Source organism: Nicotiana tomentosiformis, chromosome 4 (assembly GCF_000390325.3).
Source record: "Nicotiana tomentosiformis chromosome 4, ASM39032v3, whole genome shotgun sequence".
In the NCBI taxonomy this organism is placed as follows: domain Eukaryota; kingdom Viridiplantae; phylum Streptophyta; class Magnoliopsida; order Solanales; family Solanaceae; genus Nicotiana; species Nicotiana tomentosiformis.
Window position 1 is genome coordinate 21,039,625 of NC_090815.1, and position 24,474 is coordinate 21,064,098.

Consider the following 24,474-nt stretch of genomic DNA (forward strand, 5'->3'; position numbering starts at 1 on the left):
TATAACTTTGGCAAGCTAGCTTTTACAGTCTCTGCTTTTATCGATTTTGGAACTATTGGTAGTACTTAACAGAAATCAACTCTCAAACCATTAATTTTTTAGCAAACGGTTCATTAATAAGAATTCCGTATAATTATTTCGATCGTTTGACACTTTACCATAAGTGTTTCATCCCATATTATCAATCTTGTTTTTCTTATAAATTTAGCACAATTGCTCTGCTTTGATATATTTGTGATGGTTATTTAAGTTGTTTGAAGAGATATATCAAATCTAAAGTGGGTGGCCTCACAATAAAATCATTGTCGGTACACCACTTGCTATTATTGCTAACATTGTCATGCCTCTTGATATGATATTTGCAAATAATGCATGACATAGAAATATTATTTCGATTCCGTAGGAGACATCTACAAAGAATAATTCCGTTATACCAGAGTCGACTCTTCATAATATAGTCTTGAAAGCTTGTTCTTGATTAGGATTTAGCTTTGATTGTGCTTCCTTAGTAACTTGTATAGCAATTTGATTCTTAATAATATACTAACCTTTTTACTTTGTGTTCTAATGCTCTTTTTATGTAATACATTTATGTATCCTAAGTTTTTTTAAACTTGAATAAGAATTTAACTCATATGATGAATTACAAAATAATTGAATTGGATTCTCTTGCTAAATAATTAATTAAAAGATTTAATTATTTGGTTTTAACATAGAAAATAATTTATTCTATGTTGATTCAGATCTTAATATTAGTTCATCTCTTGTTTTGAATATTTAATCTTAATTATAATTTTATCCACTATAAATTTTATTTTCAAAGAGTAAAAGATTGATATGACATTTCATTTTTAAATCTTTATGTTTGAAGAATCATTAGTGGTATGGACTCTTACCAACCATTTTTTTCTCTTTCTCACACATTTATATTCTTAAATATTTTCTTAGTTGTTGTTTAATAATTGGGTATTTTTCAATATTACACAAAAAATTGATTAAAAAATATTATTTGAATAGGAAAATAGTTCAAATATAATAGAGTATAAAAATATATTATTATGAGGGTATTTTATTTTTCTCAATTTCAACTCTTTATGCAGTCCATTTAATATTATTTTTTTGGTATTGGACATTATGGAGTAATAATGTATTGCCAATACGGAGGATTCTTATAAAATTAATTTTATTAAACCTTCCTACATATTTTTAATAAGAATTTAATAGACAAAGTTTTATTAATTTTAAAATTTTAAATATTAAAAATTAGCAAAGAAGGTATTGTAATCCAAAAATAGGTTATTACAGTTATATCCTTTCCCTATGAGTTCTTTCGCTTGATATTTTAGGACTATTTTGGTATATTAATATTGCATTCATGTTTTTATAATCTCATGGCACATCCTCTCCGTTGTCACCCCACGTGTAATAATCTGCTGAAAACAATTGTGCTGATTCATTACTTTAGCTATCCAAAGTGATTCACCAGACTTGTACATTTCGGACAATATTACCCTCATCAATCTCTTTAATCTCGTAGTACTACATTTCCTAATAATAGTCAAAATCCTAAAAAGTACGACCACGGAACGTCGTCGTACACATCTTTAATACACGCTCTCTGCTCCTTTCTCGCCGGCCGTTTTAGACTCAACAATTTTCTGAAAAAGGAAAGACTTTATTAAAACAATTTCTCAAAAAATTTCCTTTTTTAACTTTACTTTGGTGTCTAATTTCGGATCTCCGCCGATGGGTCGGGTAGAGACGGCAGTGGATCCGTCGACAGCAGCGGCGGTGGCGGCGTACCGCTTGCATGAGGCAATATATTGGTGGGAGGAGGTGAACGAATCCACTGTTTGGCAAGACCGTACTTTCCATGTCCTCGCGATCTTATACGGCGTCGTTTCAGTCGTTGCTCTTGTAATTATCACTTCTTATTTATTAATTAGTTTGAAAGTTTGGTAGTAATTGTTTATTAATTAGTTCCAAAACTCCTTTAAGAATTTTGATGTCTTACACTAAGGATGTAAAGATTTTCTTACACCATCATTGTAATTTAATCTTTTATGACAGTTTATTTACCATTAGTTGTAGGTTATCAATCAATGTTATCAACTAGAGTTATCAGCAAGTACCTTCTAAGTGATCTGGTTGTTTATTGTCGGTGCATGGAACTTAAACTCTTTTTTGAGGGTTATGGTAGTTGGTAGAACCTTAAATAGAGGATTCCACGCTTTACATGGCAATTGAATCATTAGTCGAGATCATAGAAAAGCATGCCGCAAGTAGGGAAGTGGAATTAATACGATGAATTTAAAAGCATCACACCGGAGATACATCGAAATGTAACAGCCATACTTAATGGAGTGTCGGGTTTGAGATAAGGAGCTTTTCAATCATTTAATTACACTTCAAATTGGATAGCAACTTGAATCTTTTGTATCCTTTAGAAGATTTATCATAGTTAGACTATTTTCACTCTAGTTGTCGATCTATTGCTACCCTCATCCTTTATTTATTTGTACTTATAACTGGTTATGCTTTGGAAGCTCACATGGGTGAGGGTAAGATGGGACCTTAATACCTGAAAAAACCTTCTAGAGGTGAACTGGGTCATTCGTAAATGAATATTAGGCTTCATTGATATTTTTAATTTACCATGAGAGCTATCCGCTCTTCCTAATATTCTGTAAATTGGCTTTATGTATTCTATAAAAAGGGCAACTTCTTATACTAAGCATGCAAATGCTTTCCAGTTTTAAATTGGAAGCTGCTACAAGTTGGTTTTATCATTTATGTGTGTCCTTAGTTGATTTTGAATGATGATTTGAATTCCCATATATCCAAAAAAAATTCTTCTTGCTTATTAAGTAATCATATAGTTAATATGTGTTCTAAAGTAGATAGAGTCCCCGAGATTATTGCTTTAATGCATCTGTGACTCTGGTTGTTTATAACTTTGTCAATTTGCAGGTGCAATTAATTCGGATTCAAATGAGAGTTCCCGAATATGGATGGACCACTCAGAAAGTTTTCCACTTTCTCAATTTCTTGGTGAATGGAGGTTGGTATCATCTTTCATAATTATTTATGTTGGAAACATGCTGATCGATAATATTACAAGCTGTTTTTCAAATGATCTGTTCGGTACTCCGGTTATACTATTTGGGAAAAAAAAAGATTTTTCCGGCACATTTCACTTTGTTAGTTTGCTTTGACCTGTTGGGTTTAGTAATGAAGTCGTGTTTTTGTCCTTTGGTAGTTCGCTCGCTTGTTTTTGCATTTCGCCGGGATGTTCAGAAGTTGAACCCTGAGGTTAGGCACTGACATAGATTAGACGTCTGGTTGCCATTTTTATCTTTGTTTCCTTTCAGTTTGTAATTATGTAGGTTATGTTTGTGTAGATTATCCAGCACATCTTGCTTGATATGCCAAGTCTTGCATTCTTCACAACTTTTGCCCTGCTAGTATTATTCTGGGCTGAGATATACTATCAGGTTTGCCTGTGTTCTCTCAACTCAATGTTTTGCAGATTGTGTCACTTTTCAAGGTTAATATATGTCTTTCCTGTTGCAGGCACGTGCTGTATCTACTGATGCTCTTAGGCCTAGTTTCTTCACAATTAATGGAGTGGTGTATGCTATTCAGGTAGATATTTAGTCCTTACACTACACGTGCTCAGCAAAACATTGGTGCTTGAGCATTGAGTTAAATTAACTCCTAACATATTGCAAAACTTTAAACCTAGAAATTATTCTCCCAAGTGGACTTATGACTTGACTAGTCTTAGGCCATCTTCAACCCTCCCCCATTTCTCCATAATGGGGGCAACTTTTGCCATAATGGAGCTCCAACCCTCCCCCATTTTTGCCTCCAAAATGGGGGATGAATAGTGTTCCTCCAAATATGGGGACACTATTCATCTCCCACATTACTATTCATGCATATTTTATTATTATTTTTATTATTTAACTCTTTTAATTTATCTCTTTATATATACCTAATTATGTTTATGTAATATCTTTATAATATTAATTTTACATCTTTAACTTTGGCGTATAATTTTGATAAATTAATTTTCGTGCATTTATTATTTTTATGTAAAATTGTAAGTTAATTTTATTATAAGTTATAATATTTAATATGAATTTTACCATTATGTAATATGTATCTCAATGATTTCACTTTTATTTGAATTATCTTTTAATATATATAATGTATAATATTTGCTTACAAATTATATTATTTAAAAATTTATGGTGTAAAATAATTTTATATTAAATTATATGTGATGAATATGTAAAAAAGAAAAAAAGATAGATTTTCTTTAATAGAAATAAGAAAATAAAATTTATATAAAGATAATAATATAATATTGAAGAGAGAAGAATATAAAATGGAATATTCTTTTTTGGAGTAAAAAATGGAGTAATGGTTGGAGTAACTTTCCTGCATTTTGGAGGAGAAAATGGAGGTAAGGGTTGGAGATGGCCTTACAAACAAGGACCGCGTTTCATTTTTTTTTATAAGCGAGAAATATCCGAGGGAATGACACACGGTTTGTAGCCTTTCCACTTCAATACCAAGCTCTTGTCTGCAGGGGCAAAGCTACGTTCCTCCAAGGGTGGTCAACTGACCACCCTTTGCCGGAAAATTATACTCCGTATAAGGTAAAATATTACTTGTTATTGATTAAAAATAGACTTTGAACACCCTTACATAGCTCACTGGCAAAGGTTTGAACACCCTTGTTGAATTTCCTGGCTTCGCCACTGCTTGTCTGCTGTAGAGTTCGAACCACGGATATGCCTAACCCACACATCATGTGCTGCTCTCTTACCACTAGCCGTAGGGTCACAATGACTGTCTTTCATGTTATCAATATTTTTAAAAATTAATAGAGGTTTTTCTTTTGAATTCTTAGTTGCATTTGTTTGTTTTACTTTAAATTGTTACTCCTACTTAATTTGCGTTATCTGCTGATAGACCTAGTAGTTGCATCCATGCAAGTTGTACACTGACATTGGAATTTATTTGTTTTATATTTGCTGACTGAATTCCGTCCATCTAAACACGTCTCATGCAGTAATAAGACCTGCCTTCATCTTGCCTTCAACCACTTTCTTGTCCAGTACAAGCTCAAAAAGTGTATTCATGCTGTATCTCAACTCCAAATCACTCTCTCACAAATCACTCTCTCAAGGCAAAAAGCCTACTTGAACTTTTTGGCTGGACAAAACTGTCCCCTGTAATTAGTACTAGTCATTTTTTGGACGTCGTTAGTACTATTGTCCTAGATTGACACTTTGTATAGGGCCTAGCTTCTCTCTTTTGTTTTTGCCTTTTGTAACTAGGCCTCCTGTAACTATGCAACTATGCATCTTCTTGATGCTTTTTTTTAATGAAACACCTTACTTCATTAAAAAAAAAAGTGTATTCATGTTGCTTTTGGGGGTAGGGCACACATGATCGACACTTTCCACCACCCGCCAAACCCCAAATGCACCCATCCCAAAGTAAAAAGGAAAGAAGCGTCAGTAATTATACAAATTCGTCACATCAGAGGGAAGAAAAGAAACACAGCACCAGTAATTTTGACAAACATGTTCTTCAGGTGTACTGGTTCCAAATGAAAGTACATGAATAGGACTGGATTTCTAAGTTTGAAGATGCTTTATCAAGAAGGGATACTGCGTCTGGTGATTTACTAAGTGCCAGAGTTGGACATTAGACAAGCTTATGTCTTGTGATAGAGTTTTTACATGAAACAGTATCTGAGAAATTGAATTTCTTTCATAACTAGAGATGCTTTGTGGATGTTTGTTGCTTGATTTATCCTTTTTCTTATTAAATTTCCAGATTATATTATGGCTGATAATATGGTGGAAACCTATTCCAGCTCTCGTCATCTTATCTAAGGTGTTCTTTGCAGGTCTGCATTTTGGGTTTTACCTTATTTAATAGTTTTTCTATTGCATAGATATATTGCGTCTGCACTGACACATTTTCTTTTGTACTGGCACGCATTATTTTGCAGGTGTATCTCTATTTGCAGCCTTGGGGTTTCTTCTTTATGGAGGAAGGTAAGATCTAATTTCTCGTACCAGTGATTTAATCTAACCTCTGAAGGAGTGCATTGGTGGGACCACACATCTAGAAGCATAAGTGCTAGCAGACGATCATATGCCATGCATTTATTTCTGTCCTTTGTGAGACAATGGCGCTATGTTTATCAAAAGAATATCTGATTAACGGCTACACAGATCCTTTACCACTTTCACTTTCTAAGAACCTCTGTTGTTATGCTATGTAATTGTTGTTTACTTGCTCAAAGTTGTCTTTTGGATAAGTTATGATCTGCTTACCCAGCTTGCAAATTCATAGATTTTAAACCAGCCTGAGATTAATCCGAGCTAAGCCTTAAGGATCGCCTTTTTCTGAACTTAATGTAATTTATATAATAAGCTGCTTCTCAGGTAGTAGATGTCATTCATTCTCTGATTGCAGCAATGCATACAGTCGTTCTCATTCATACATAGTAGTCCATATTGCTATGTCATACACCATGGTGCTTCCCTGCTGTTGCCAAACATTTGAATAATTTCATAAGGATGAGCTAGTGAGAGATAGGCAAGATTAAGAGTTGATGTGAAAGGAGAATAACACCCAGTTAGGTCAGCGTATGGTGGATTTAGAGTTGGATTTATGGTAGACATCCATCTATCTCTTACAATTGTGTTATCGTCATGGGCGTCATGATCTTCACGTAGGTTAGATTCAATAATTTTTTTTAAAAATGTTTCTAATAGTGAGAGCAAGTGTTCACTGGGTTCTGTAACATATGGGGATATCTTAGAACCAAAGCCCAAATCTGGCTAGTGAAAAATATTATCATTCATTCACAGCTGCAACACTCATAAAACATGTAAAGTTGGTTTTTTTCTTCTATTGGACTCTGAGATGAGGTCTATCGGAAACATCCTCTCTACCTTCAAGGTAGGGATAAGGTCTGCGTACACACTACCCTCCCCAGACCCCACTTGTGGGACTATATTGGGTTTGTTGTTGTTCTTGTTGTTGGACTCTGAGATGAATCTACATGAACATGTAACCCAACTGCCTAAGTAGACTGGGTACATAGAGTGCCACGTACACCTTTTGTGGCATCTACTCGGATTAGGCACATGGTAATATTGTATCCCACTTGTTCAGACTTGCTCCCTAAATTCTTTTTATTTTATTTTAAATAAAGAACTTGCTCCCATAATTCCTTTGTATACTTTCATGACCATTTGTCTTTTCTCTTTTTGGTTTTTATGTCTTAGCTTATTGGTCTGTTAAATGGTCTAAAGTTTTTTCTTCTATTATTCTTTGCTAGTTTTGTACAAATAGATACTCCTGCAATTTAATGTTGAAATATGCAGTTGAAAATTTGATTAGTAACTTACATGATAAGATATTGATATTAGTTCACTCCTTGAAGGCTTACCTAAAGTGGATTGTATATGTTCGTTTAATTTGTCCCTTCACCTTTTGGTACATGCACATTTTAATATAATTTGTATGTGAAAAGTAGGTTAAGATGGGTAGTCATGGTTTCATTACCTATTTGATGTTCACAGTTTTTCTTCACCTTATATCATTTCCTTCCAGGCTTTTCCTTATGTTACGGCGTTTCCCTGTAGAATCAAAAGGGAGACAGAAGAAGCTACAGGAGGTATGTTACTGTCGTACTGTGTGTCTTTCATTATTAGTTGTCCTTTCTTCTAGTTTTTGTCATTTAACTGCTTCTATATCTTGACATATATAGGTCGGCTATGTGACAACAATATGCTTTACATGCTTCCTCATTAGATGCATTATGGTAAGTACATATTCCTGCCGAATAAGATATTCTCAGGCTCTCAGCTAAATTAGGACGGCGCCACAAAAAGCCTTGCAAGCAGTCAATCCATTTTTGTGATGTGTGATTGACCTCTGTGTATTCTCTTTAGATGGTATTTTTATATTCTGAATATTGTTGTTGTAGTAAATTAGTCTTAGCTTATACTTCCAGGATTTCAACTGAAGTTGTTTAAGAAGGGCGTGAAGCCAACTTGACCCATGTTAACTCTTGTTTCTCTTATCATGTGCGTCACAGCTGTGTTTCAATGCATTTGATAAAGCTGCGGATCTTGATGTCCTGGACCATCCAATTTTGAATTTTGTGTACTACCTGGTAAGTTCCTACAGCACTAAACCTTTAGTTGTTCGTACTTTCAGCGTGCATATTGCTCTTTTAAGTGCCAGTGAAGAAGATTAAATATTGGCGGCTGGTAAGCTGCGTAAAGCTATGTTGCTCGGACTCTCCGAAAATGTTGCTGGATGCGTGTCGGATCCTGCAAAAGTAGTGTATTTTTGGAGGATCCGACACGGGTGCGGAAGCACTTTGGAGGTCTGTGCAATCTTGGCGAAGCACAGTTTCCAAATCATGACTTAATTGGAAAACCGATATGATTCACCAGCTTGTGGCATTCAACACCTCTTTTCATGTGTCAAACTTCGTCCCCTGTTCCTTGGTTAGGGTTGAGAGTTTCTTGTTTATGCGATAATATCTAGGTTTTTTTGTCGATGTTTTCTTGAATTGAAAACTGGCTCCAATTTACGGCATTTTGGTGAAACAATAAATTTAGGAAGTTTGAGTATGTGTACTGAAATTAAAGCTTGATTTATTTCTATTTATTTATGTGTCTTTGTCCTAGCATAAGTAAAAGTTGATGTAAATTTAAACCCGTGAGTATTCTAAATTTGGGCTTTCGGCCTTTGTTTACAATATTAAGTGCACAGAAAGAAGACAAAAGGGATTATTGTGTATATGTTTTGAGGATGACCAGAATTCTGTCAACTCTTTGCAGTTGGTGGAGATACTACCTTCTTCGATTGTCCTTTTCATTTTGAGGAAGTTGCCTCCGAAGCGAGGGATCACACAGTACCACCCTATTTGCTGATACAATAGTGTGTATTCAATGATGGGGATGAAGCTTCGGGATGGAAATCAAGCTCTGGGAAGTAGGATCAGATGCCAGACGAGTTGGCTTTTATGATACTTGTCTTACCTGGAAGTGATGGAAGCAAGGACCATTTGCGAGATTATCTTGTACATGGAGTATGGTTCATCAGGGACTCTGAAAATATAGTTTGTTCTTTGCAGATTTTTAGTTATGTTTCTAATTTATAGTCTTGAAGCAAGAGTTGTGGAACATGCTGTGATTTCTAGTGTAATTATCCTCATCTTTGTCTTTGAGATTTCAGTTTATTATTCTTTTTCCCCTATATTTCAAGTTTGTTTCGTGGCGTACTTGTTTGTTACACAGCAAACTATTAGGATGCATTGATGTTGCAAGGTAGAGGATGATGATTCATAGATACATAAAACAAGGTGGATGTTTATGGATTGTACCTGGAACATTACGCGAGAGAACTACTGGAGAACTTTATCTGCTTCATGCTAACACTTATGGATTCTCAATTGTGAGGATGATTGTCTTCTCCAGGGAGATGAATTGCTAGTCATGCTGCAAGGTTGGAACCGGTAGGCATATCTCTCTTTTCATGAAGAGGACCGGTTGGTACACCTGCAGTTCAGCATTTGTAACCACCTTTTCTCCTTGACTTCTCTGAGTGTTAGGAATTCACTCTATAATGTTGCCTCACTTAAACGGATGGATGTCTTCAAGCATCAGTTGAACAGGTTCGAATCGGTTGGGTTCAGATGAAAATGGCTAGAAGTATGAAGTAACACTCAAGACCTACTCTACTATTATTGAAACTATAATAGTTCTGGCACTAATCTTCCGCAGAAAGTCACCAAAGTATGTACTCTCCTCCTCTCCTTTATTTTGGGGTGATATTTGTGTCAAATATCAAGCTCATATGCATGAATTACAACGTATAGATTTGTAATACTTGGATTAATAATATAAGGATTGTAATGTAAACTAAATATCCTGATATAACAATATGTCAACAACTAGGAATTAATAAACTAACAACATATCTTAACAACAAGGAACGTGTCAAGACAAGTGAGGCTTGCTCAGTTGGTAAAAGCACCTCCACCCACGACCGTTAGGTCCTAGGTTCGAGTCACGCTGGAGGGAAAGTGTGGAAACACTATAGATCCTCCTAAATTGGGAGGGATTTAAAAAAAAAAAGGAACTTGTTAAGACCCAAAATCTCACATCAAACTACGCCTAATTATCATGGAAATTAGTGAGGCCCTTATTCCTTGCTAATTTTGTATTAGCGAGAGATAAACTTCATTTAGCCCCACAGTAAATCACAGGTCAACTATAGACCGAAATAGATGGTAACAATTCATACAGCCGACCCACTTAGCCTCAGGGCCGGAGGGAGAGTATTGTTGACGGGTTCGGATGATCCCGGTAACTTTTACTTACACCATGAATTTGTATTAGAATATTTATTAAATTATGTATAATTGTTTAATTGCGAACCCAGTAACAAAACGAGCTATATAACCCATAAACTTCAAATCCTAACTCCATCTCTGCTTAGCCTAGATTCAGGCTTAATTGTAAGTAATAGTTTTTTTATTTTTTTTGTTATAGCTATAAGAGGGGTTTTATTTTGGATAAAAGGTTGATAATTGAAAATCTGCTTCTTATACCATTACAACATCAGGAAAAGATAAAACTTACGCTTCTTCACACCTCTAATTATTTAATGGACAAAGCATTGACACAATAATTAAACAATTAGAACAATTAGACATTCAAACAATGACTATTTCTTACGATCAGCTCTGAAAGCTAGTATTGTCTGCATTGCTGTGAGTATGAGGAGTACGGCAGCTGCCACAGTTGAAGCTCCAGCCCAAGGACTACTAAAATAATTGTGCCTCAAATTTGCCTTCATTCGGTTCCATGGTTTTTCACAATGTTGAATTAATTTTCTGTATTCTTCTTTGTAGTAGAAGTCCTCACATGAAACGGCGACCCCTTTCCCCATTTTGTTGAAGATGCTGGCCACTTCTTTGTCCTCTCCTATCCTGTTTCTGATGATTCCTTTCAGGCGAAGCAAACTCACATCTTTTTCTGATTCAATAAGATAATCCATGAAAGTAACATAATCACTGAAACATGTAGGATATACATCAGGCCAATGCTGTTCAAAAGCTATGAGATTTTGCAGGAGAGTCTCCGTAAGATCAACGACTTCAAATGAAGGAATTTTCATTAACCCTTTCTCAAATTTTATATCAAAGAGTGATACTGTCCTATTTCCAAGGGTGTTATTTGTGTCCGATGACCTATAAACATTTTGAACTTTTGAAAATGTAACTCCAGCTTCACAAAGCTCTGTTGCATTTGGCATGCTGCCATGCAACGTTATGTGCTTTGTATCTCCTTGCGTTTCTTTCGGCCTAAATAGTTGTAAAGGATTCCAGCATAAGCTTTTCCTGGAATGTTCTGATTCTGATTCTGATTCTGTCGTGCTAGTTGTCGTCTTTGAAGGTTGACAGGCCTTGAGTAATACATGCAGTATATGTTTGGGTTCCATATTGTCTGCATTACCTGTAGTAACCTCACTCAAGGGTGCAGGGCACATATTCGACAAGTTAGATAAAAAAGTCTTCTCCACTTGTTTTGTGAATGACATTTCACCTTGATGCGTAGTCATATCATGAAGCTTAGTGAGGACAGAGAAAGGAAGTTGGTTCTCTAGCAGCAACAGGTCACGATTTACAAGAGATACCATCCAATCTGTGTTTATAATTCGGCCTTCTCTTGGCTCATCTGCCGAACAATCCTCTCGAATATACTCAACCACGAAACAGCCATCAACCAACAGCATTTCCACGAATTTCCCTGTGCTATCATCAGTATCAAAGTCCTTATAATCTATATCTTCATAACACTTTAGTGCTTCATCCTTCAGTTCCTCCAATTTTCTGATGCAACTTTCCATATCAAGCCCCTCTTTCCTCTGGAGAAACTGTTGTAGGTACAATATTTTGTATTTTTCCATCGAACCAAGTTCAGGATTTTTGTTATGGTAAGGACCAATGGGGATCAATTTTGGTGTATAAGCATCTGGATTTGATTCACGTAACGCCACATTTACTTTGAATATGGTACATGATTTGGTTGACCAACTGTTCAAATCCTTAAATCTTTCATCAAAGATTTGTTTTCTGGATTTACTGGTTTGCAACCTGGATTGATCTTCACTATTTGTTTCCTTTATCTCCATTACATGATCCACTTTCCTCCCTTCTTCCATCTGTAATTAGTGGAAAAAGAGTCAGTTCTTGAACTCCTTTTTTTCTGGAAAAACCTAAACACCTTCCACCTTGTTGCTTTTTGTACAAAAAACAAAAACAAAAAGTATAAATGAAAAGGTATTACATGTGAGCGCACACTTTGACGAAGCAGTGGAGTTCTGTCATCTGCTGTGATCATCTCAATAGAATGTGCCATCCCTTATAATTAACCTTCTTGATCTATATATAAATCCGAATTAAAAGACAAATGTCAGGTTAAAATGGTTTGGTATCAAGCTCTTCTCTTCAATTCATAGATGGATGCTATTATTAATCCAGATATATTAATACAGAATTTGATTTGAAAAGAAAAGAAAAAGAAAAATCAACTCTATAGTCTTGTCATAACTTGTTAGAATCTTTAATTCTTAGGATGCCCTATTGGAAGGGAAAAGAAAATTCCTGAGAATGTATCTATGTTTCAATGCTTTAAAAGAAGGTTGGAAGGGTGACTTGAGACCACTAATTGGCTTAGATGAAACTTTCTTGAAAGGAAAATGTAAGGGTATGCTCTTGGTAGCCATTGAACAAGGTTCAATGAATCATTTTTATCTACTAGCCTGGACTGTAGTGGATAAAGAAACTGGCAGGACATGGTCATGGTTTTTGGAGCTTCTGAAGAGGTCATTGGAATTAAAAAATGGTGCTGGAGTTACTTTTATATCTGACATGCAAAAGGTAAATTTTTGTCTTTTTTTTTTTTTTTTAATTTTCGACTTGTTGTTTTCTGGTTTTTAAACTTTTGGCTTTTGTTTTTCTATTTTTTTGGTTTTTGACAGTGATTGCTGGAATCTGTGAGTGTGGTATTGCCCGAAGCACATCGCGGATATTGTATGAGGCACATTGAGGCCAATTGGTATAAAAATGGAGTGGTGAAATGAAAAAGTTGATGTGGTGGTGTGCCTGGAGCAGTTATCAGGAAGATTTTTATGACCAATTGAGGAAATTGGGAAGCTAATCTGAAGATGCAGCTAGAGATTTGGTGCAATTTTTGATACTCAATGTAAGAACATGATGGTGGATAACAATTTCACCGAGTCATTCAACTCTTGGATATTGGAGGCTAGAAGCAAGCCCATCATCAAAATGCTTGAAGACATAAGGATTAAGGTAATGGAGATGTTAGTAAAAAATGAGGATAAAATGAGGAGCTGGGGTAGTAATTACTAATTATAGTCCAACATGTATGAAGTCGTACAATGATTATAGGATTATTGCTCAATCTTGCAAGGTGGTATTTAGTGGGGATAATGGATATGAAGTAACAGGGGGAGGATAGACATACGGTCAACTTGGCCCAAATAAAGGTGTACATGTAAGGTATGGGATTTATCTGGAATCCCATGCTCCCATACAATCCAAGCTGTGAAGAGAGAGGAACCCATGGATAAAATTAATTGGTGGTATAGTAGGGAGGCCTATATGTTGACGTATAAGAGTAAATTGCAACCTGTTAGGGGGCATCAGTTCTGGAAAATTGATCCCTCACAAGCGATGGAACCACCTGAATGGTAAAACTAGTTGGTAGACCCAAAGTTAAGAGAAATAGACAACCTGATGAAGCAAGCAACAGAAAGGGTATTTGGAGTGTTTCAAGAAAGGGCAGCATCATGTCATGTAGCAAATGTGGTGAACCAAATCACAACTCAAGGGCTTGTTACAAGGTAACACAATTACTACTTAAACTCTTCTTTTGTTACCTCTCATTTACTGATTCTAATTTTTTTCATTGGTTGGTAGGACAATAGATCTGGGCAGACTTCCCAACCATGGAAAGAAAGAAGCTGCAGTCAAAACACAAGCCAAAATGCAGTAACTGAAGATGATGAAATACAGGCAGCGACACAACAGTCAACTGGTGATGGTCCTTCAGTTGGGGATGAGGAAGACCCACCATTGAGGCCATCTGTAGTGTCTGAGAGAAACAATACTTGAATTGAGGAAAAGACAGCAAGTTCCAACTGTTACGAGAAGAATCCAGTTTACTGGAGATGAAACGGGTGCTAGCATCCCAACCAACCTGCCTTTTGAACCAAGAAAGGGCTTTTGGAAGGGAAAGGAAGCAATGTTACCAAGCCAATTACAACAAGCAGTAGGAAAAAAGAGAGCAAAGTTGACTGCAGGAAAAGGGAAAGCAGCTACGCGAGAATGAATTGTGATTTAAGTTGGAATGTTCTTTTTGGAAGTATGACAATGTTAGTCTTTTGTTCAAAGTTGTTGGGTTAAACAATTAGTTTTTGTGGTTGGGTAATCACCTGAATGTTATGGTGGTTTTGACAATATTTTTTGTGGTTAGTTAAAGTCTTAACTAACTTTTGATGGTTAGTTAAGGTACTAACCAGTAGGAATATTGGTTATGAATGCTAGTAAATGCAGTTTATGAATGTCATTAGTTATGTAGTTTATGAATATCCTAAGAAGTGCAGATTATTGTGAATGTGAAGTGCAGAGTTTTGTCAATGTGAAAGTCATATGTTAGAGCTACTTGAGATGAGAAAATAGAATAGCAAATAGCTTAATGGTTCACCTCTGTGCTTGGTGAACCTGTATCTTTATATTCTAGCTGGTGTTGTAGTAATTAGCTCTACTATAAATATACTGCTTGCTAGAAGACAAGTTTATCCCCTTCCTTGGACAAGATAGGGTCAAAAATATTTACCAATTTAATTAAATGTGCATATCAGTTAAACGTGCAGTTTTTTGTTTCTGTTGCAAAGGTGTAGTTTCTTTTATGCATATCTTTATGCTACTTGTTTATTGGTTAGCAAAATAAAATCCAATAATACAATCTTAAAGTACCAATTTCAAGAAAATGGTATTTTATTCCCAACAATACAAGGAAATCTTAATTTTAACATAAACTTATTACAATAAAAATCACCCTTGAGGATTATATAAGCTGCAAAGAAAATTACGTAAACTCGAACACTCGCTCATCCATTTTTCTTTGGTTTTGAAATTGAACCGAAAACTAAAACCTAAAACTAATTCTAAACTTGAATTTGGAAAGTAACTGTAATTGATGTGGGGGGTTTTAATTTGGACACATGTCACAATTCTATGCTAATAAGGCTAATTAAATCCAAATTACGTACTAATTTTTAAGTGAGAGCCGTTAGCCAATAAGGGCATTTTTAAGCCTTTTCATTAACGGAAAGGGCATAAACGTCCCCAACTTTAAATGGAGGGAAAATGTGTTCCATAACACATAGTTCAGGGGCAGTTTTGACACTTTTTCGAAAAATAATAAATATCAGGACGGTACACTTAATTAATTAAAAACAAAAAAACGCTATTATATTTTTATTTTCCCCCTCAAACTTACCGGAGAAACTAGCAACAGAAGCCATTTCTGTAAGGTGGATATTGTATGAAAAATATCTAAAAATTGTAATGATACATCATTTATTTACAAAAGAAAATATAACTAACCATGTAAGAGTCTCAAGTCTCAAACAAAAAAAATAAATATTATCAGCCAAAATACATCCAGTAAGTCATGTCATTCAACTTGAGATATTAACTTGTTGTAATTTTGCATATAACCAGAATTAAAGTTACCTCTTTGGTTTGGCTGTTTCTTCTTTCGTCCTCTTGCTTTCCCTAGATGATGAGAGAGTCTGCAGATTTATAAGAGGAATGAGATTAAACAGTGTGGTGTTAGCAAAAATATATATTGCTAGAATTAATGAAAGCACAAAATTATTTTGAAAGAAAGGACTAACTTAGAGGAAAAGAAAAGGAAAGAAAAGAAATGGGACCGGCCTTAAGACAAAATAGAGTCACTAAATCAAAAAGCTTTGCTTTGTTAACGTTGTTAAGTGAAAAATGCTTTGTCGTTTATAGAGTGAACAGAAGAATGGATTTTAAAAGATGTTATGATTTGGTCGTAGCAGTGGTCGACAATCATCACTTTTTTAAAGACATGTTAAGGTTTGGTCAAAAGGTGAGTATATTTTAATAGGTGAAAGGAAAATGCCAGGATGTTGCCCAGCGATCATTGGTCGATACGGTACGATATTTAGTTATTTTAGTTTGGTATTTTTGATATTCGATTTCTTAAAATGCTATATCAATACCATACCTAATTACATTCGGTATGATTCGACTTTTCTCCTTCTGGTTTCGGTTTATTCGGTTCGATAATTTTGATTTATTCGACTTGCATATTAACTAGTGCATAGCGTTATAAACTGTAATATTCTTAATTAAAGCACTCGATAAAAACGTTTTAAACTCACTTGACTGTTGACAAAATCTTTATCCAAAACCTTCAAGTATCAACTAAGAGAAAAAAAGTACATAAAAGAATACATTTAATCATGAAAATATCATGTTACTTGCTTAGAGTTAATTGTTAAAATTAGAGAATACAACAAGGATTAGTTCAACATATGCAGTAATAATACAAGAGTAACAGAGTAAGAAACACCCCAAAATCGTTGAAATATCATAGTATCAAACTGCTTGGCAACCTAGAGAATAAGAATTAGAATCCGCAACCTATTTTGTTCCTCTATTTTTCTAAAGAAGTACATGAGCTTTACTGCCAACCTCAACATGAATGCCAAAGAAAAGTCTTGTGTAACTTAGTATGTTAATCAATAATATATCTAATGTTAATTTTGTTATTTATTTCGGTACAATATCGGTATTTCGATATTATTCTTTATATATCAAATATTATACCTAATACCAAATTATTTTAAGAACTTAAACCAAATATCATATCAACTACCAAAATACCGAATACCATATACCAAAATTTTCTATTTCGGTACGATAATTCGATATTTACCGTATTATGCATAACCCTAGATGAAAGGGATGAGAAGATACATTATAGTTTTGGCCAAATACATAAAGCGGTCCTTAAATTTTGTCCCTCTACTAATGTCAATTGTGTGAGACACGTTATAAAACTTTCCGAGCAAGAAGTATCAATGTTGATACTAATATGGTCCAAATAATGACTGCAAGGAGGTTTGTTGTGATAACATTGCCGTAGTAAGTATTTCATCTCATTGGGGCAATTAATTTTCCAAATCCATTTGAAGTCTATCAGGGCATTCTATAGTAACACCAAAATCCAAATAGTATAAGATCATTTGAAGGAGTATCACCAAATAATATTTATATTTTTTTTTAAAAAAAAAATTATCACTTAAAATAGTATACACGCACATCATGCGTATCATAAGACTATTACTTTACATAATAACCGAGACACCATAATACGAGTCTCATGAAATATTTTTAAAAAAATCAAAAATCAACCTAATTATACTGTGATACCGAAGAAAACCGATAGAATTACCAAAAAATTAGTGTGACATGAATTTCTTTAAATAGTTGTTGGATTTGCTCTAGTGATTCTAAGTTCACTAATATTCAATTCTCCCCTAGATTCTTGCCATCTGTCTAGTAGAAAACTAATGACTTTTATTCACTTTGGGTACTAAAAAGAATTAAAGACAAAATTTTCTTTAAGACAAATTATTAACTCCAGTTAAGTTATTTTCCTGAGCCGATGGTCTATTGGAAATAACCTATTTATCCTCACAAGGTAGGGGTAAGGTCTGCGTACACACTACCCTCCCCAGACCCCACGGTATGGGATAATACTGGGTATGTTGTTGTTGTTGGTGTATTAACTCCAGTTAAGTTGACTGCAATGATGCAATAATTAACTAGAGTTGATTATTCATAGTACGGAAAAGGGTCAAAACTATCCCTATTATTTGATAAATGGATTACATTTACCCTCCGTCCATCTATCAGTCCAAATATACATATTACATCCATCTATCAGTCTAAGAATACATGCTATATTATTTTTATTAATAAAAATACCCTTACGTTTAACCGCAGATCAGGTGGGCCTTCAAATTAATGCGTTGGCATTTTTTTTACTAGGCCACGTGGCACTCTTGTCCAAAAATTATAGAGCAAACTTCATTTATGGCCATCCGCTAGAAACTAATATCAGCCGCTAGCCACAAATTGCAATATGTATTTTATAACCCAAAATCAATTATAACGGCTAGCCAATTAAGTAGCTAGTCCATTTAATATCAATTATGACCCAACCACCAGCACAATTCAAAGCCCAAACGATCAAAGACCAAACCTGCAATCCCAAATATCTCACCCTAGAGACAAATATCAGATTTTTAATCTCCTTCTCTTCCAACCACCCCCTTATCAACCCTTTCCTCTTCTATGCTAAAGTTCAGCTTGCTTTTGACTATGGCAGAAGCTTGCCCCCTCTAATTTTGAGTAAGTCTTTTGTCTCTCTCAATTTTTCCTTCAAAACCCATGACTTTTTCTTCTCTCTCACATCTGCAACGAGATTTGGTCAACATAATAAGCCAAATAATTCTGATATTTTCTGAAGCAGATCACGTGAAGCCCCCTCTCTAATCTTTTTCTAGAGATATGCCTATACAAACGGTCAATTTCTGTGCTGCATTTTAAAACGACTCTTTGATCGTTTGGAATTTGAAATCCCGCCCTATCTATAAATACCAACGTTTAGGAGTTTTGGGGAGCGGTTTTTACCGCCATAGAAGCTCATTGCTTCTTTCCTGATCATTGCCATTTCCTCTTTGTAATATGTTTCAGAGGGTTGGCTCCCATTTGGCCCCCAAGTATCAATTACTCTCTCTATCCTCTGTTGCAACTGGTGCATATCAAACATGAATATTTTATCAGTATCTTTTTTGGACCAACTTTTTCATAAAAAAATTGTATGAGGCTAATATTTAAAAGTCATTTTAGATTATGTATTAGATTGGAGAACATTTCTTTTGAATATTGGTATATTATAATATATATATATATATATATATATATATGTACAAAATAGACTGTCATTATACAAAAATTATATAAAATAGACTGTCACTATATAAAAATATATTAAATAGACTGTCACTATACAATTTATATACAATAGACTGTTACTATACAAAATATATACAAAATAGACTGTCATTATACAAACTATATATACTAAATAGACTATCACTATATAAAAAATATATAAAATAGACTGTCACTATACAACAAATATATAAAATAGACTGTTACTATACAAAAAATATACAAAATAGATATTTCGGGCTATTAGATGTAATATGTTTGGGCCGAAGGACAATTTTGTGTCTATGGGCAAAAACATGAGCTATTAAAATTTTGAGGGGCTATAGAGAGTAGTTTTCTCAAAATTAAATTCCGATTTAATTTTGACCTGTTAACTGGATCCTACCCTAGTTATTAAAAAATACTTAGCATTTTCTTCCCTTAAAATATTTCCGGCGACCACTGGTAAGAGTTTTTTCTTTTTTGATTTTACATAAATATCTAGGTCCATCAATGTAATAAACTTTTTAGGCAATAGGCACTCTATGTTGCCCATATTAAACGATGATACAGAAAATCCAGCTCGTAGTTAGAGGAATCAGCAAATGAGAGTTAGAGGCAAAATTCAAAAAATCAGTTAGTTAGTTAATACCATGCCAGCAGAAGTTAGTGGGAGTTAGTTACAAGTTAGTTAGATTTAGTTACCAGTTAGTTGGGAGAACAAATTCTGTTAGATTAGTTGTATTCATTTCCAATCCATATAAATACATTGTAATATTCAGAAATGAATAAGATTTGCATTACAAGTTTCCTAAATACTCTCTTCTCTCTTAATTCTCTCGAATCCTATTCTTCTCTTTTCCGCCATTGCTGAAATTCTCGAACTTCTTCGCCAACTTCCTGAATCAGCAGCTTAATCTTCGAGTTCTTCATTGAATTCCTGCAATTAAGCTATCAAACGACCACCCCATAACCACCCCCAAAAATCCAGAAGCTTCTGTTGGGGAATTCTTTTATGACCGTCAAATCTAGCCTATTTTCCCCGTTTTCACCACAAACTGTTATGCCGGAGTAATAGCGATGGGAAGATCAATTTTGTATTTTTAATGCGAGAAAAAGAAACGAAAAATAAAACTTCCAAAGCAACGGATTTGGCTGAGGCATCGATAGTCGCTGAAAAATTAAAGGCAAAGAGAAGTCATATTTACTATACCGGCAAGATCTGATAGATATTTTCTCAAATTTTTAACAATTTAGAAAGAACTTTTCCACCTTTCTACCAAACTGCATTTACTCCTTCAATTGTTAAAATTAATTATGTGTGTGAATATATCTTAATTAAATGAAGAACATGTGTCGCGATTCTGAGGGATTTAGTTGTTAGGAAATTCTACTAGTAATAAATAGTACTCCGACTACTACAACGAGAAGACGCCTTTTCCCCAAATTGTCGTTGTAAATGAATACATATGGGGTGGTCTAGATTTGTGGTGGTTATGGCGTAAATCGAGGTGGTGAAAAATGAAAATAGCGAAGGAAGAAGATGTTAAGTATTTTTCTTTTTCTTTTTTAAGTTAAAGAATAATTAGAGCGGGTCAAATAATTAGAGTGGGTATATTATATCCATATCTTTTGTCTGACCCAATAAGCCACGTGGCCCAGTAATACGTTACCAAATCGTTAAAAGTGGGACTCACATCTGTTGCCGTTAAATCGAGGGGTAACTTTTGCAATAAAAATAACGATAAGGATATATTTGGACGAATAGATGGACGAAGGGTATTTATAAACCATTTAATAAACAATAGAGATATTTTAGGACCTCTACATTCATAGTATCCAAAGTGAATCCAAATCATTAGTTTTCTACTAGACACGTGTCAAGAATTTAAGGAGGAATTGAATATTACTGGACTTAAATTACTAGAGAGAATCCGGACCCCTCTGCATTTTTCTATTAGACACTTTAATCTTAACAAATATATACTCCTGCCGGAACTAAAATGTGGTTCTTTTGGACTCAAAGAACCAAAATGTGTGGAAAAAATGAGCAGTGACTATAATATATATAACACCCTTTTAAAGGGCGCTATACCTTAACGGCCGTTTGCCCAGTTAAGTATAGCGTCCTTTTAAAAGGCGCTATATATATATAAAGCCCTTTTGAAAGGCGCTAATATATATATTATGTGGGACCACCAATAATTCTTCTTGGCTTAACTGACATAACAATAATTCAACTGGGTATAGCGTCCATATTTAAGGCGCTATACCTCAAATAATTGTACCCCCGGGACTAGTTTTTACCTTATTTAAAGAGGTTAAAGATTTTGTAAAATGTCAAATCACTTCCGGTTCATCTTTGTGTGTGTTTGTTTGGAAGGTTGCAGACAGTGCTTGTGGCACAGCAAGCCCATGCCAGCGACAGTACTTCGTAATCACACCGTTTTGAGTAAAGGGGAAACTATTATAGTTTTTCGCTCCAAATTCGCATACCTTCAGGCTTTGTAGAATGCGCTTCGCCCTCAATAATGTGCCCTGAAAATTTGAGATCAGTGTGTATATTAATAGGCTTATTTTCCAAGGGACGCAGAACACCATACCACTTGTCATCAACCAAGTCAGTGTAGCAGCCTAGCATATTTTTTTCAAGGTAGGGATCGATAGTGTTAATACGTGTTCCATGGGGATCTGTTGAACTACCTTCACACTTTTGCCTTTTTTTGAACCACTTGTTAAATGTTAGTGGCATTTTCTAAATGGATGTTCTAATATTTATTCAAAAGTTCTTTGAAATACGGATGACTTGGTTCAGTTTAAGCAGATATCTTATACCCGAAAAAATTATTATCATGCGAAGCATAGAGCGGTGAAATACCACGTTATGTGTGTTGTCTTGTCGACCTGAAAAAGTTGTTGTTCTGCAAAAGCTATCTTCTGAAAAAGTTGTATTATACCCGAAAGAATCATTATCATGCGAAGCATAACGCGATGAAATACCACGTTATGTGTGTTGTCTTGTCGACCTGAAAAAGCTGATGTTCTGCAAAAGCTATCTTCTGGAAAAGTTGTATTGTACCCTAAAGAATCAGTATCACGCGAAACATAGTGCGGTGAAATACCACGTTATATGTTTTATCTTGCCTATAAATAACTAGCGCATTTTAGTTATTATCTACGCTTAACCAAAACAAATAGAAAAACTTTCCATAAATTTTTATTTTTCTTGCATTAACAAATGTCTTGACGCAATGACGTACCAAGGTGTTATTGTGGCAAACGTGCGATTTTGAAGCCGTGTTGGTCAAATAGTAATGTTGGGCGTAGACACTGGATATGTCAACAACTTGTAAGTTATTGTTTTGCAAAAAATATTTGTTAATATTTTTTATATAAAATGTTAACTAATAGTGTTGTGTTATAATCCCATTGGTAGGACGGAAATCACTGTAGATTTGAAGAATGGTATGATGAACCCATTAACTAGAAATACTAAAAATCATATAGTATGTTTGGAATATGACCAGTGAATACGAACTCCAGATCTTTAAAATGCAACGACAAATTGCGGCAGTGCAGGAAAAACTAAAAGAGGCGGAAGAAGAAAAAAATAGGTTGGAAGAGAAATTTAAGTGGTTGAAGCAGAGAATAATTGGCGATAGTGACTAAACAAACACATGTATGTATTGAGTGTAGTATTTTATCTTTATGCTTTCCGTGTCATGTATTTTTATTAGTTGTACTGAATTTAAATTATGTTAAGTTGCTATATTTGTATTTGTGTTGTAGTATTAAAATAACGAAGAACCTGAGAAATAAAAACATAATGCGCATATAATGTAAACAATAAAATATTGCTATTATTTACTGAATGTCATATGTACATAAAATCAAAAAAGTCAATGTGTCCCACATCCTGTATGTTTTAAAGCGGCCGTTGGCCTGATGCGCATCCCATCCCGCTCGGCTACACTATCAGAATCATCCTCATTACATAGGCTCTTTATCGGAGGATGCGCTGCAACATGATCGTCGGTAGGGCTGGCAGGCTCGTTAGAAGGGGTCGTCGGTCCAGCAGTAACCTACAAAATAATAAGATATTTTAGTATATGAAATATATATTAGTAATGTACGTGTTAAGTCAAAAAAAATTAAATTGTCTTACCATGATCTTGTCGGATTCCTCAATATAATCATCCGTCTAAGCCATGTCAGTATCGCACAAAGTGGCCTCCGTGACGGGGGAGGATGATATCTTAAAAAAAGGCTTTAGATATTTATGATTAATCAATGAGATAAAAATAAATATAAATAATATTAATACAAACAAACCTATGCCTGTGAAAGATCCTCAGCATCCCTCGATGATGAGCCATAACTCAGTCGGTGCCCACTATCCACATCTCGTGTCGGACGATCATCAGCAACCATCGATGGCTCTAGAGGACCAGGAAAATACTTATCCCTCTGCTGTCGCGTAATGGCCGTGCCCGCGATGGGGTCACCTGCGAAGTCACTGTAGTAAGCTGAAGGCTGAATGACGGCATATCACTAGGAGCATGATCTGGCTCATGGTGTTCACCCGACTGATCAACTCCAACATCCTCAACAGGTGCCTCAACGCCCCCTTGCTGGGGACCACCTCCTCGTCGACCCCCACGACCTCGTGGGACACCCCTACCTCAACAGGTGCCTCAACGCCCCCTTGCTGGGGACCGCCTGCCACGTCGACCACGTTCTGGCTCCACTGTTGGCCCATGATGGTACTGCTCTGGCGCCACATAATCAGACTCGTATCCTAAGCGCTCATCATCTCGGACTCGCCTCAATGTCTGGGAAGCCAGATATGTAACCTGCCGGCCATACTCGTGCAAAGCGGCCTCTCCCTCGCCGGTATGTTGCTGCATCTGCAGTCCCAACTGGTAGAATAGATGTAGGCCAATAGCCTACACAACATGTAAAATATTAATTACGGAACGCTAGGTTAACGTTATACGTAAGTATACCAAATAACATACCAGTGCCTCATACCTCCCGGCATATGGAACGTACCGACCGCCAGTGCGATGAACGGGATTCTGACAAAAAATCGGGTAACGCTGCGGTACCAGCCCATATAGTCATGCTCACTATCCGTCCGGTCGGGTGGAGGGGAGAGGGGGCGGAATCAGGTCATGCCGCTGGTCCCAAGTATCGATCTGCGCCTCTAGCCATGCCACATATGTCTGGTTCACCCTGGAACGATCATCCCGCTGGTAATGTGTCATATGCCAAGCGGGAGGTGGAGG

General features: G+C 35.4%; 2 protein-coding genes across 4 annotated transcripts; one reads left to right on the forward strand and one right to left on the reverse strand.

Moving 5' to 3' along the window:
* Positions 1 to 1,536: 1,536 nt before the first annotated feature.
* On the forward strand, positions 1,537 to 14,731 carry LOC104107279 (tobamovirus multiplication protein 3-like). 2 transcript variants are annotated; one of them, XR_011415303.1, is made up of 14 exons: positions 1,537 to 1,917; positions 2,971 to 3,061; positions 3,260 to 3,312; positions 3,402 to 3,494; positions 3,574 to 3,645; positions 5,857 to 5,929; positions 6,035 to 6,080; positions 7,651 to 7,714; positions 7,808 to 7,861; positions 8,138 to 8,215; positions 8,892 to 9,254; positions 9,351 to 13,000; positions 13,102 to 13,986; positions 14,063 to 14,731. XR_011415303.1 is itself a non-coding variant. In XM_070199639.1 (11 exons), exons 1-11 carry the CDS (start codon positions 1,747 to 1,749, stop codon positions 8,982 to 8,984), a joined length of 888 nt encoding a protein of 295 aa, XP_070055740.1. In that variant the 5' UTR covers positions 1,537 to 1,746; the 3' UTR covers positions 8,985 to 9,280. The 2 variants fall into 2 exon arrangements, 1 of the variants encoding a protein (XP_070055740.1); XM_070199639.1 differs by lacking the exons at positions 9,351 to 13,000; positions 13,102 to 13,986; positions 14,063 to 14,731 and having other exon boundaries at positions 8,892 to 9,280.
* LOC104107278 (UPF0481 protein At3g47200-like) lies at positions 10,680 to 15,983 on the reverse strand. Of its 2 annotated transcripts, none has more exons than XM_009616035.4 (2): positions 15,884 to 15,983; positions 10,680 to 12,282 (listed from the first exon to the last, which is right to left on the reverse strand). In XM_009616035.4, the coding sequence occupies exon 2, from the start codon at positions 12,280 to 12,282 to the stop codon at positions 10,783 to 10,785; it is 1,500 nt and encodes a 499-aa protein (XP_009614330.1). In that variant the 5' UTR covers positions 15,884 to 15,983; the 3' UTR covers positions 10,680 to 10,782. The 2 variants fall into 2 exon arrangements, with proteins under 2 accessions (XP_009614330.1, XP_070055739.1); XM_070199638.1 differs by lacking the exon at positions 15,884 to 15,983 and adding an exon at positions 12,408 to 12,502.
* Between the last annotated feature and the right edge of the window lie 8,491 nt (positions 15,984 to 24,474).

Bases quoted from the DNA above. Each gene is read 5' to 3' on its own strand.
- LOC104107278 (XM_070199638.1), bottom strand. From the start codon at position 12,479: ATGGCACATTCTATTGAGATGATCACAGCAGATGACAGAACTCCACTG. The intron at 12,283-12,407 runs GTAATACCTTTT...CACTAATTACAG, and splicing joins GTCAAAGTGTGCGCTCACAT to ATGGAAGAAGGGAGGAAAGT.
- LOC104107279 (XM_070199639.1), top strand. From the start codon at position 1,747: ATGGGTCGGGTAGAGACGGCAGTGGATCCGTCGACAGCAGCGGCGGTG. The intron at 3,062-3,259 runs GTTGGTATCATC...GTCCTTTGGTAG, and splicing joins CAATTTCTTGGTGAATGGAG to TTCGCTCGCTTGTTTTTGCA. The intron at 3,495-3,573 runs GTTTGCCTGTGT...TTCCTGTTGCAG, and splicing joins GGGCTGAGATATACTATCAG to GCACGTGCTGTATCTACTGA.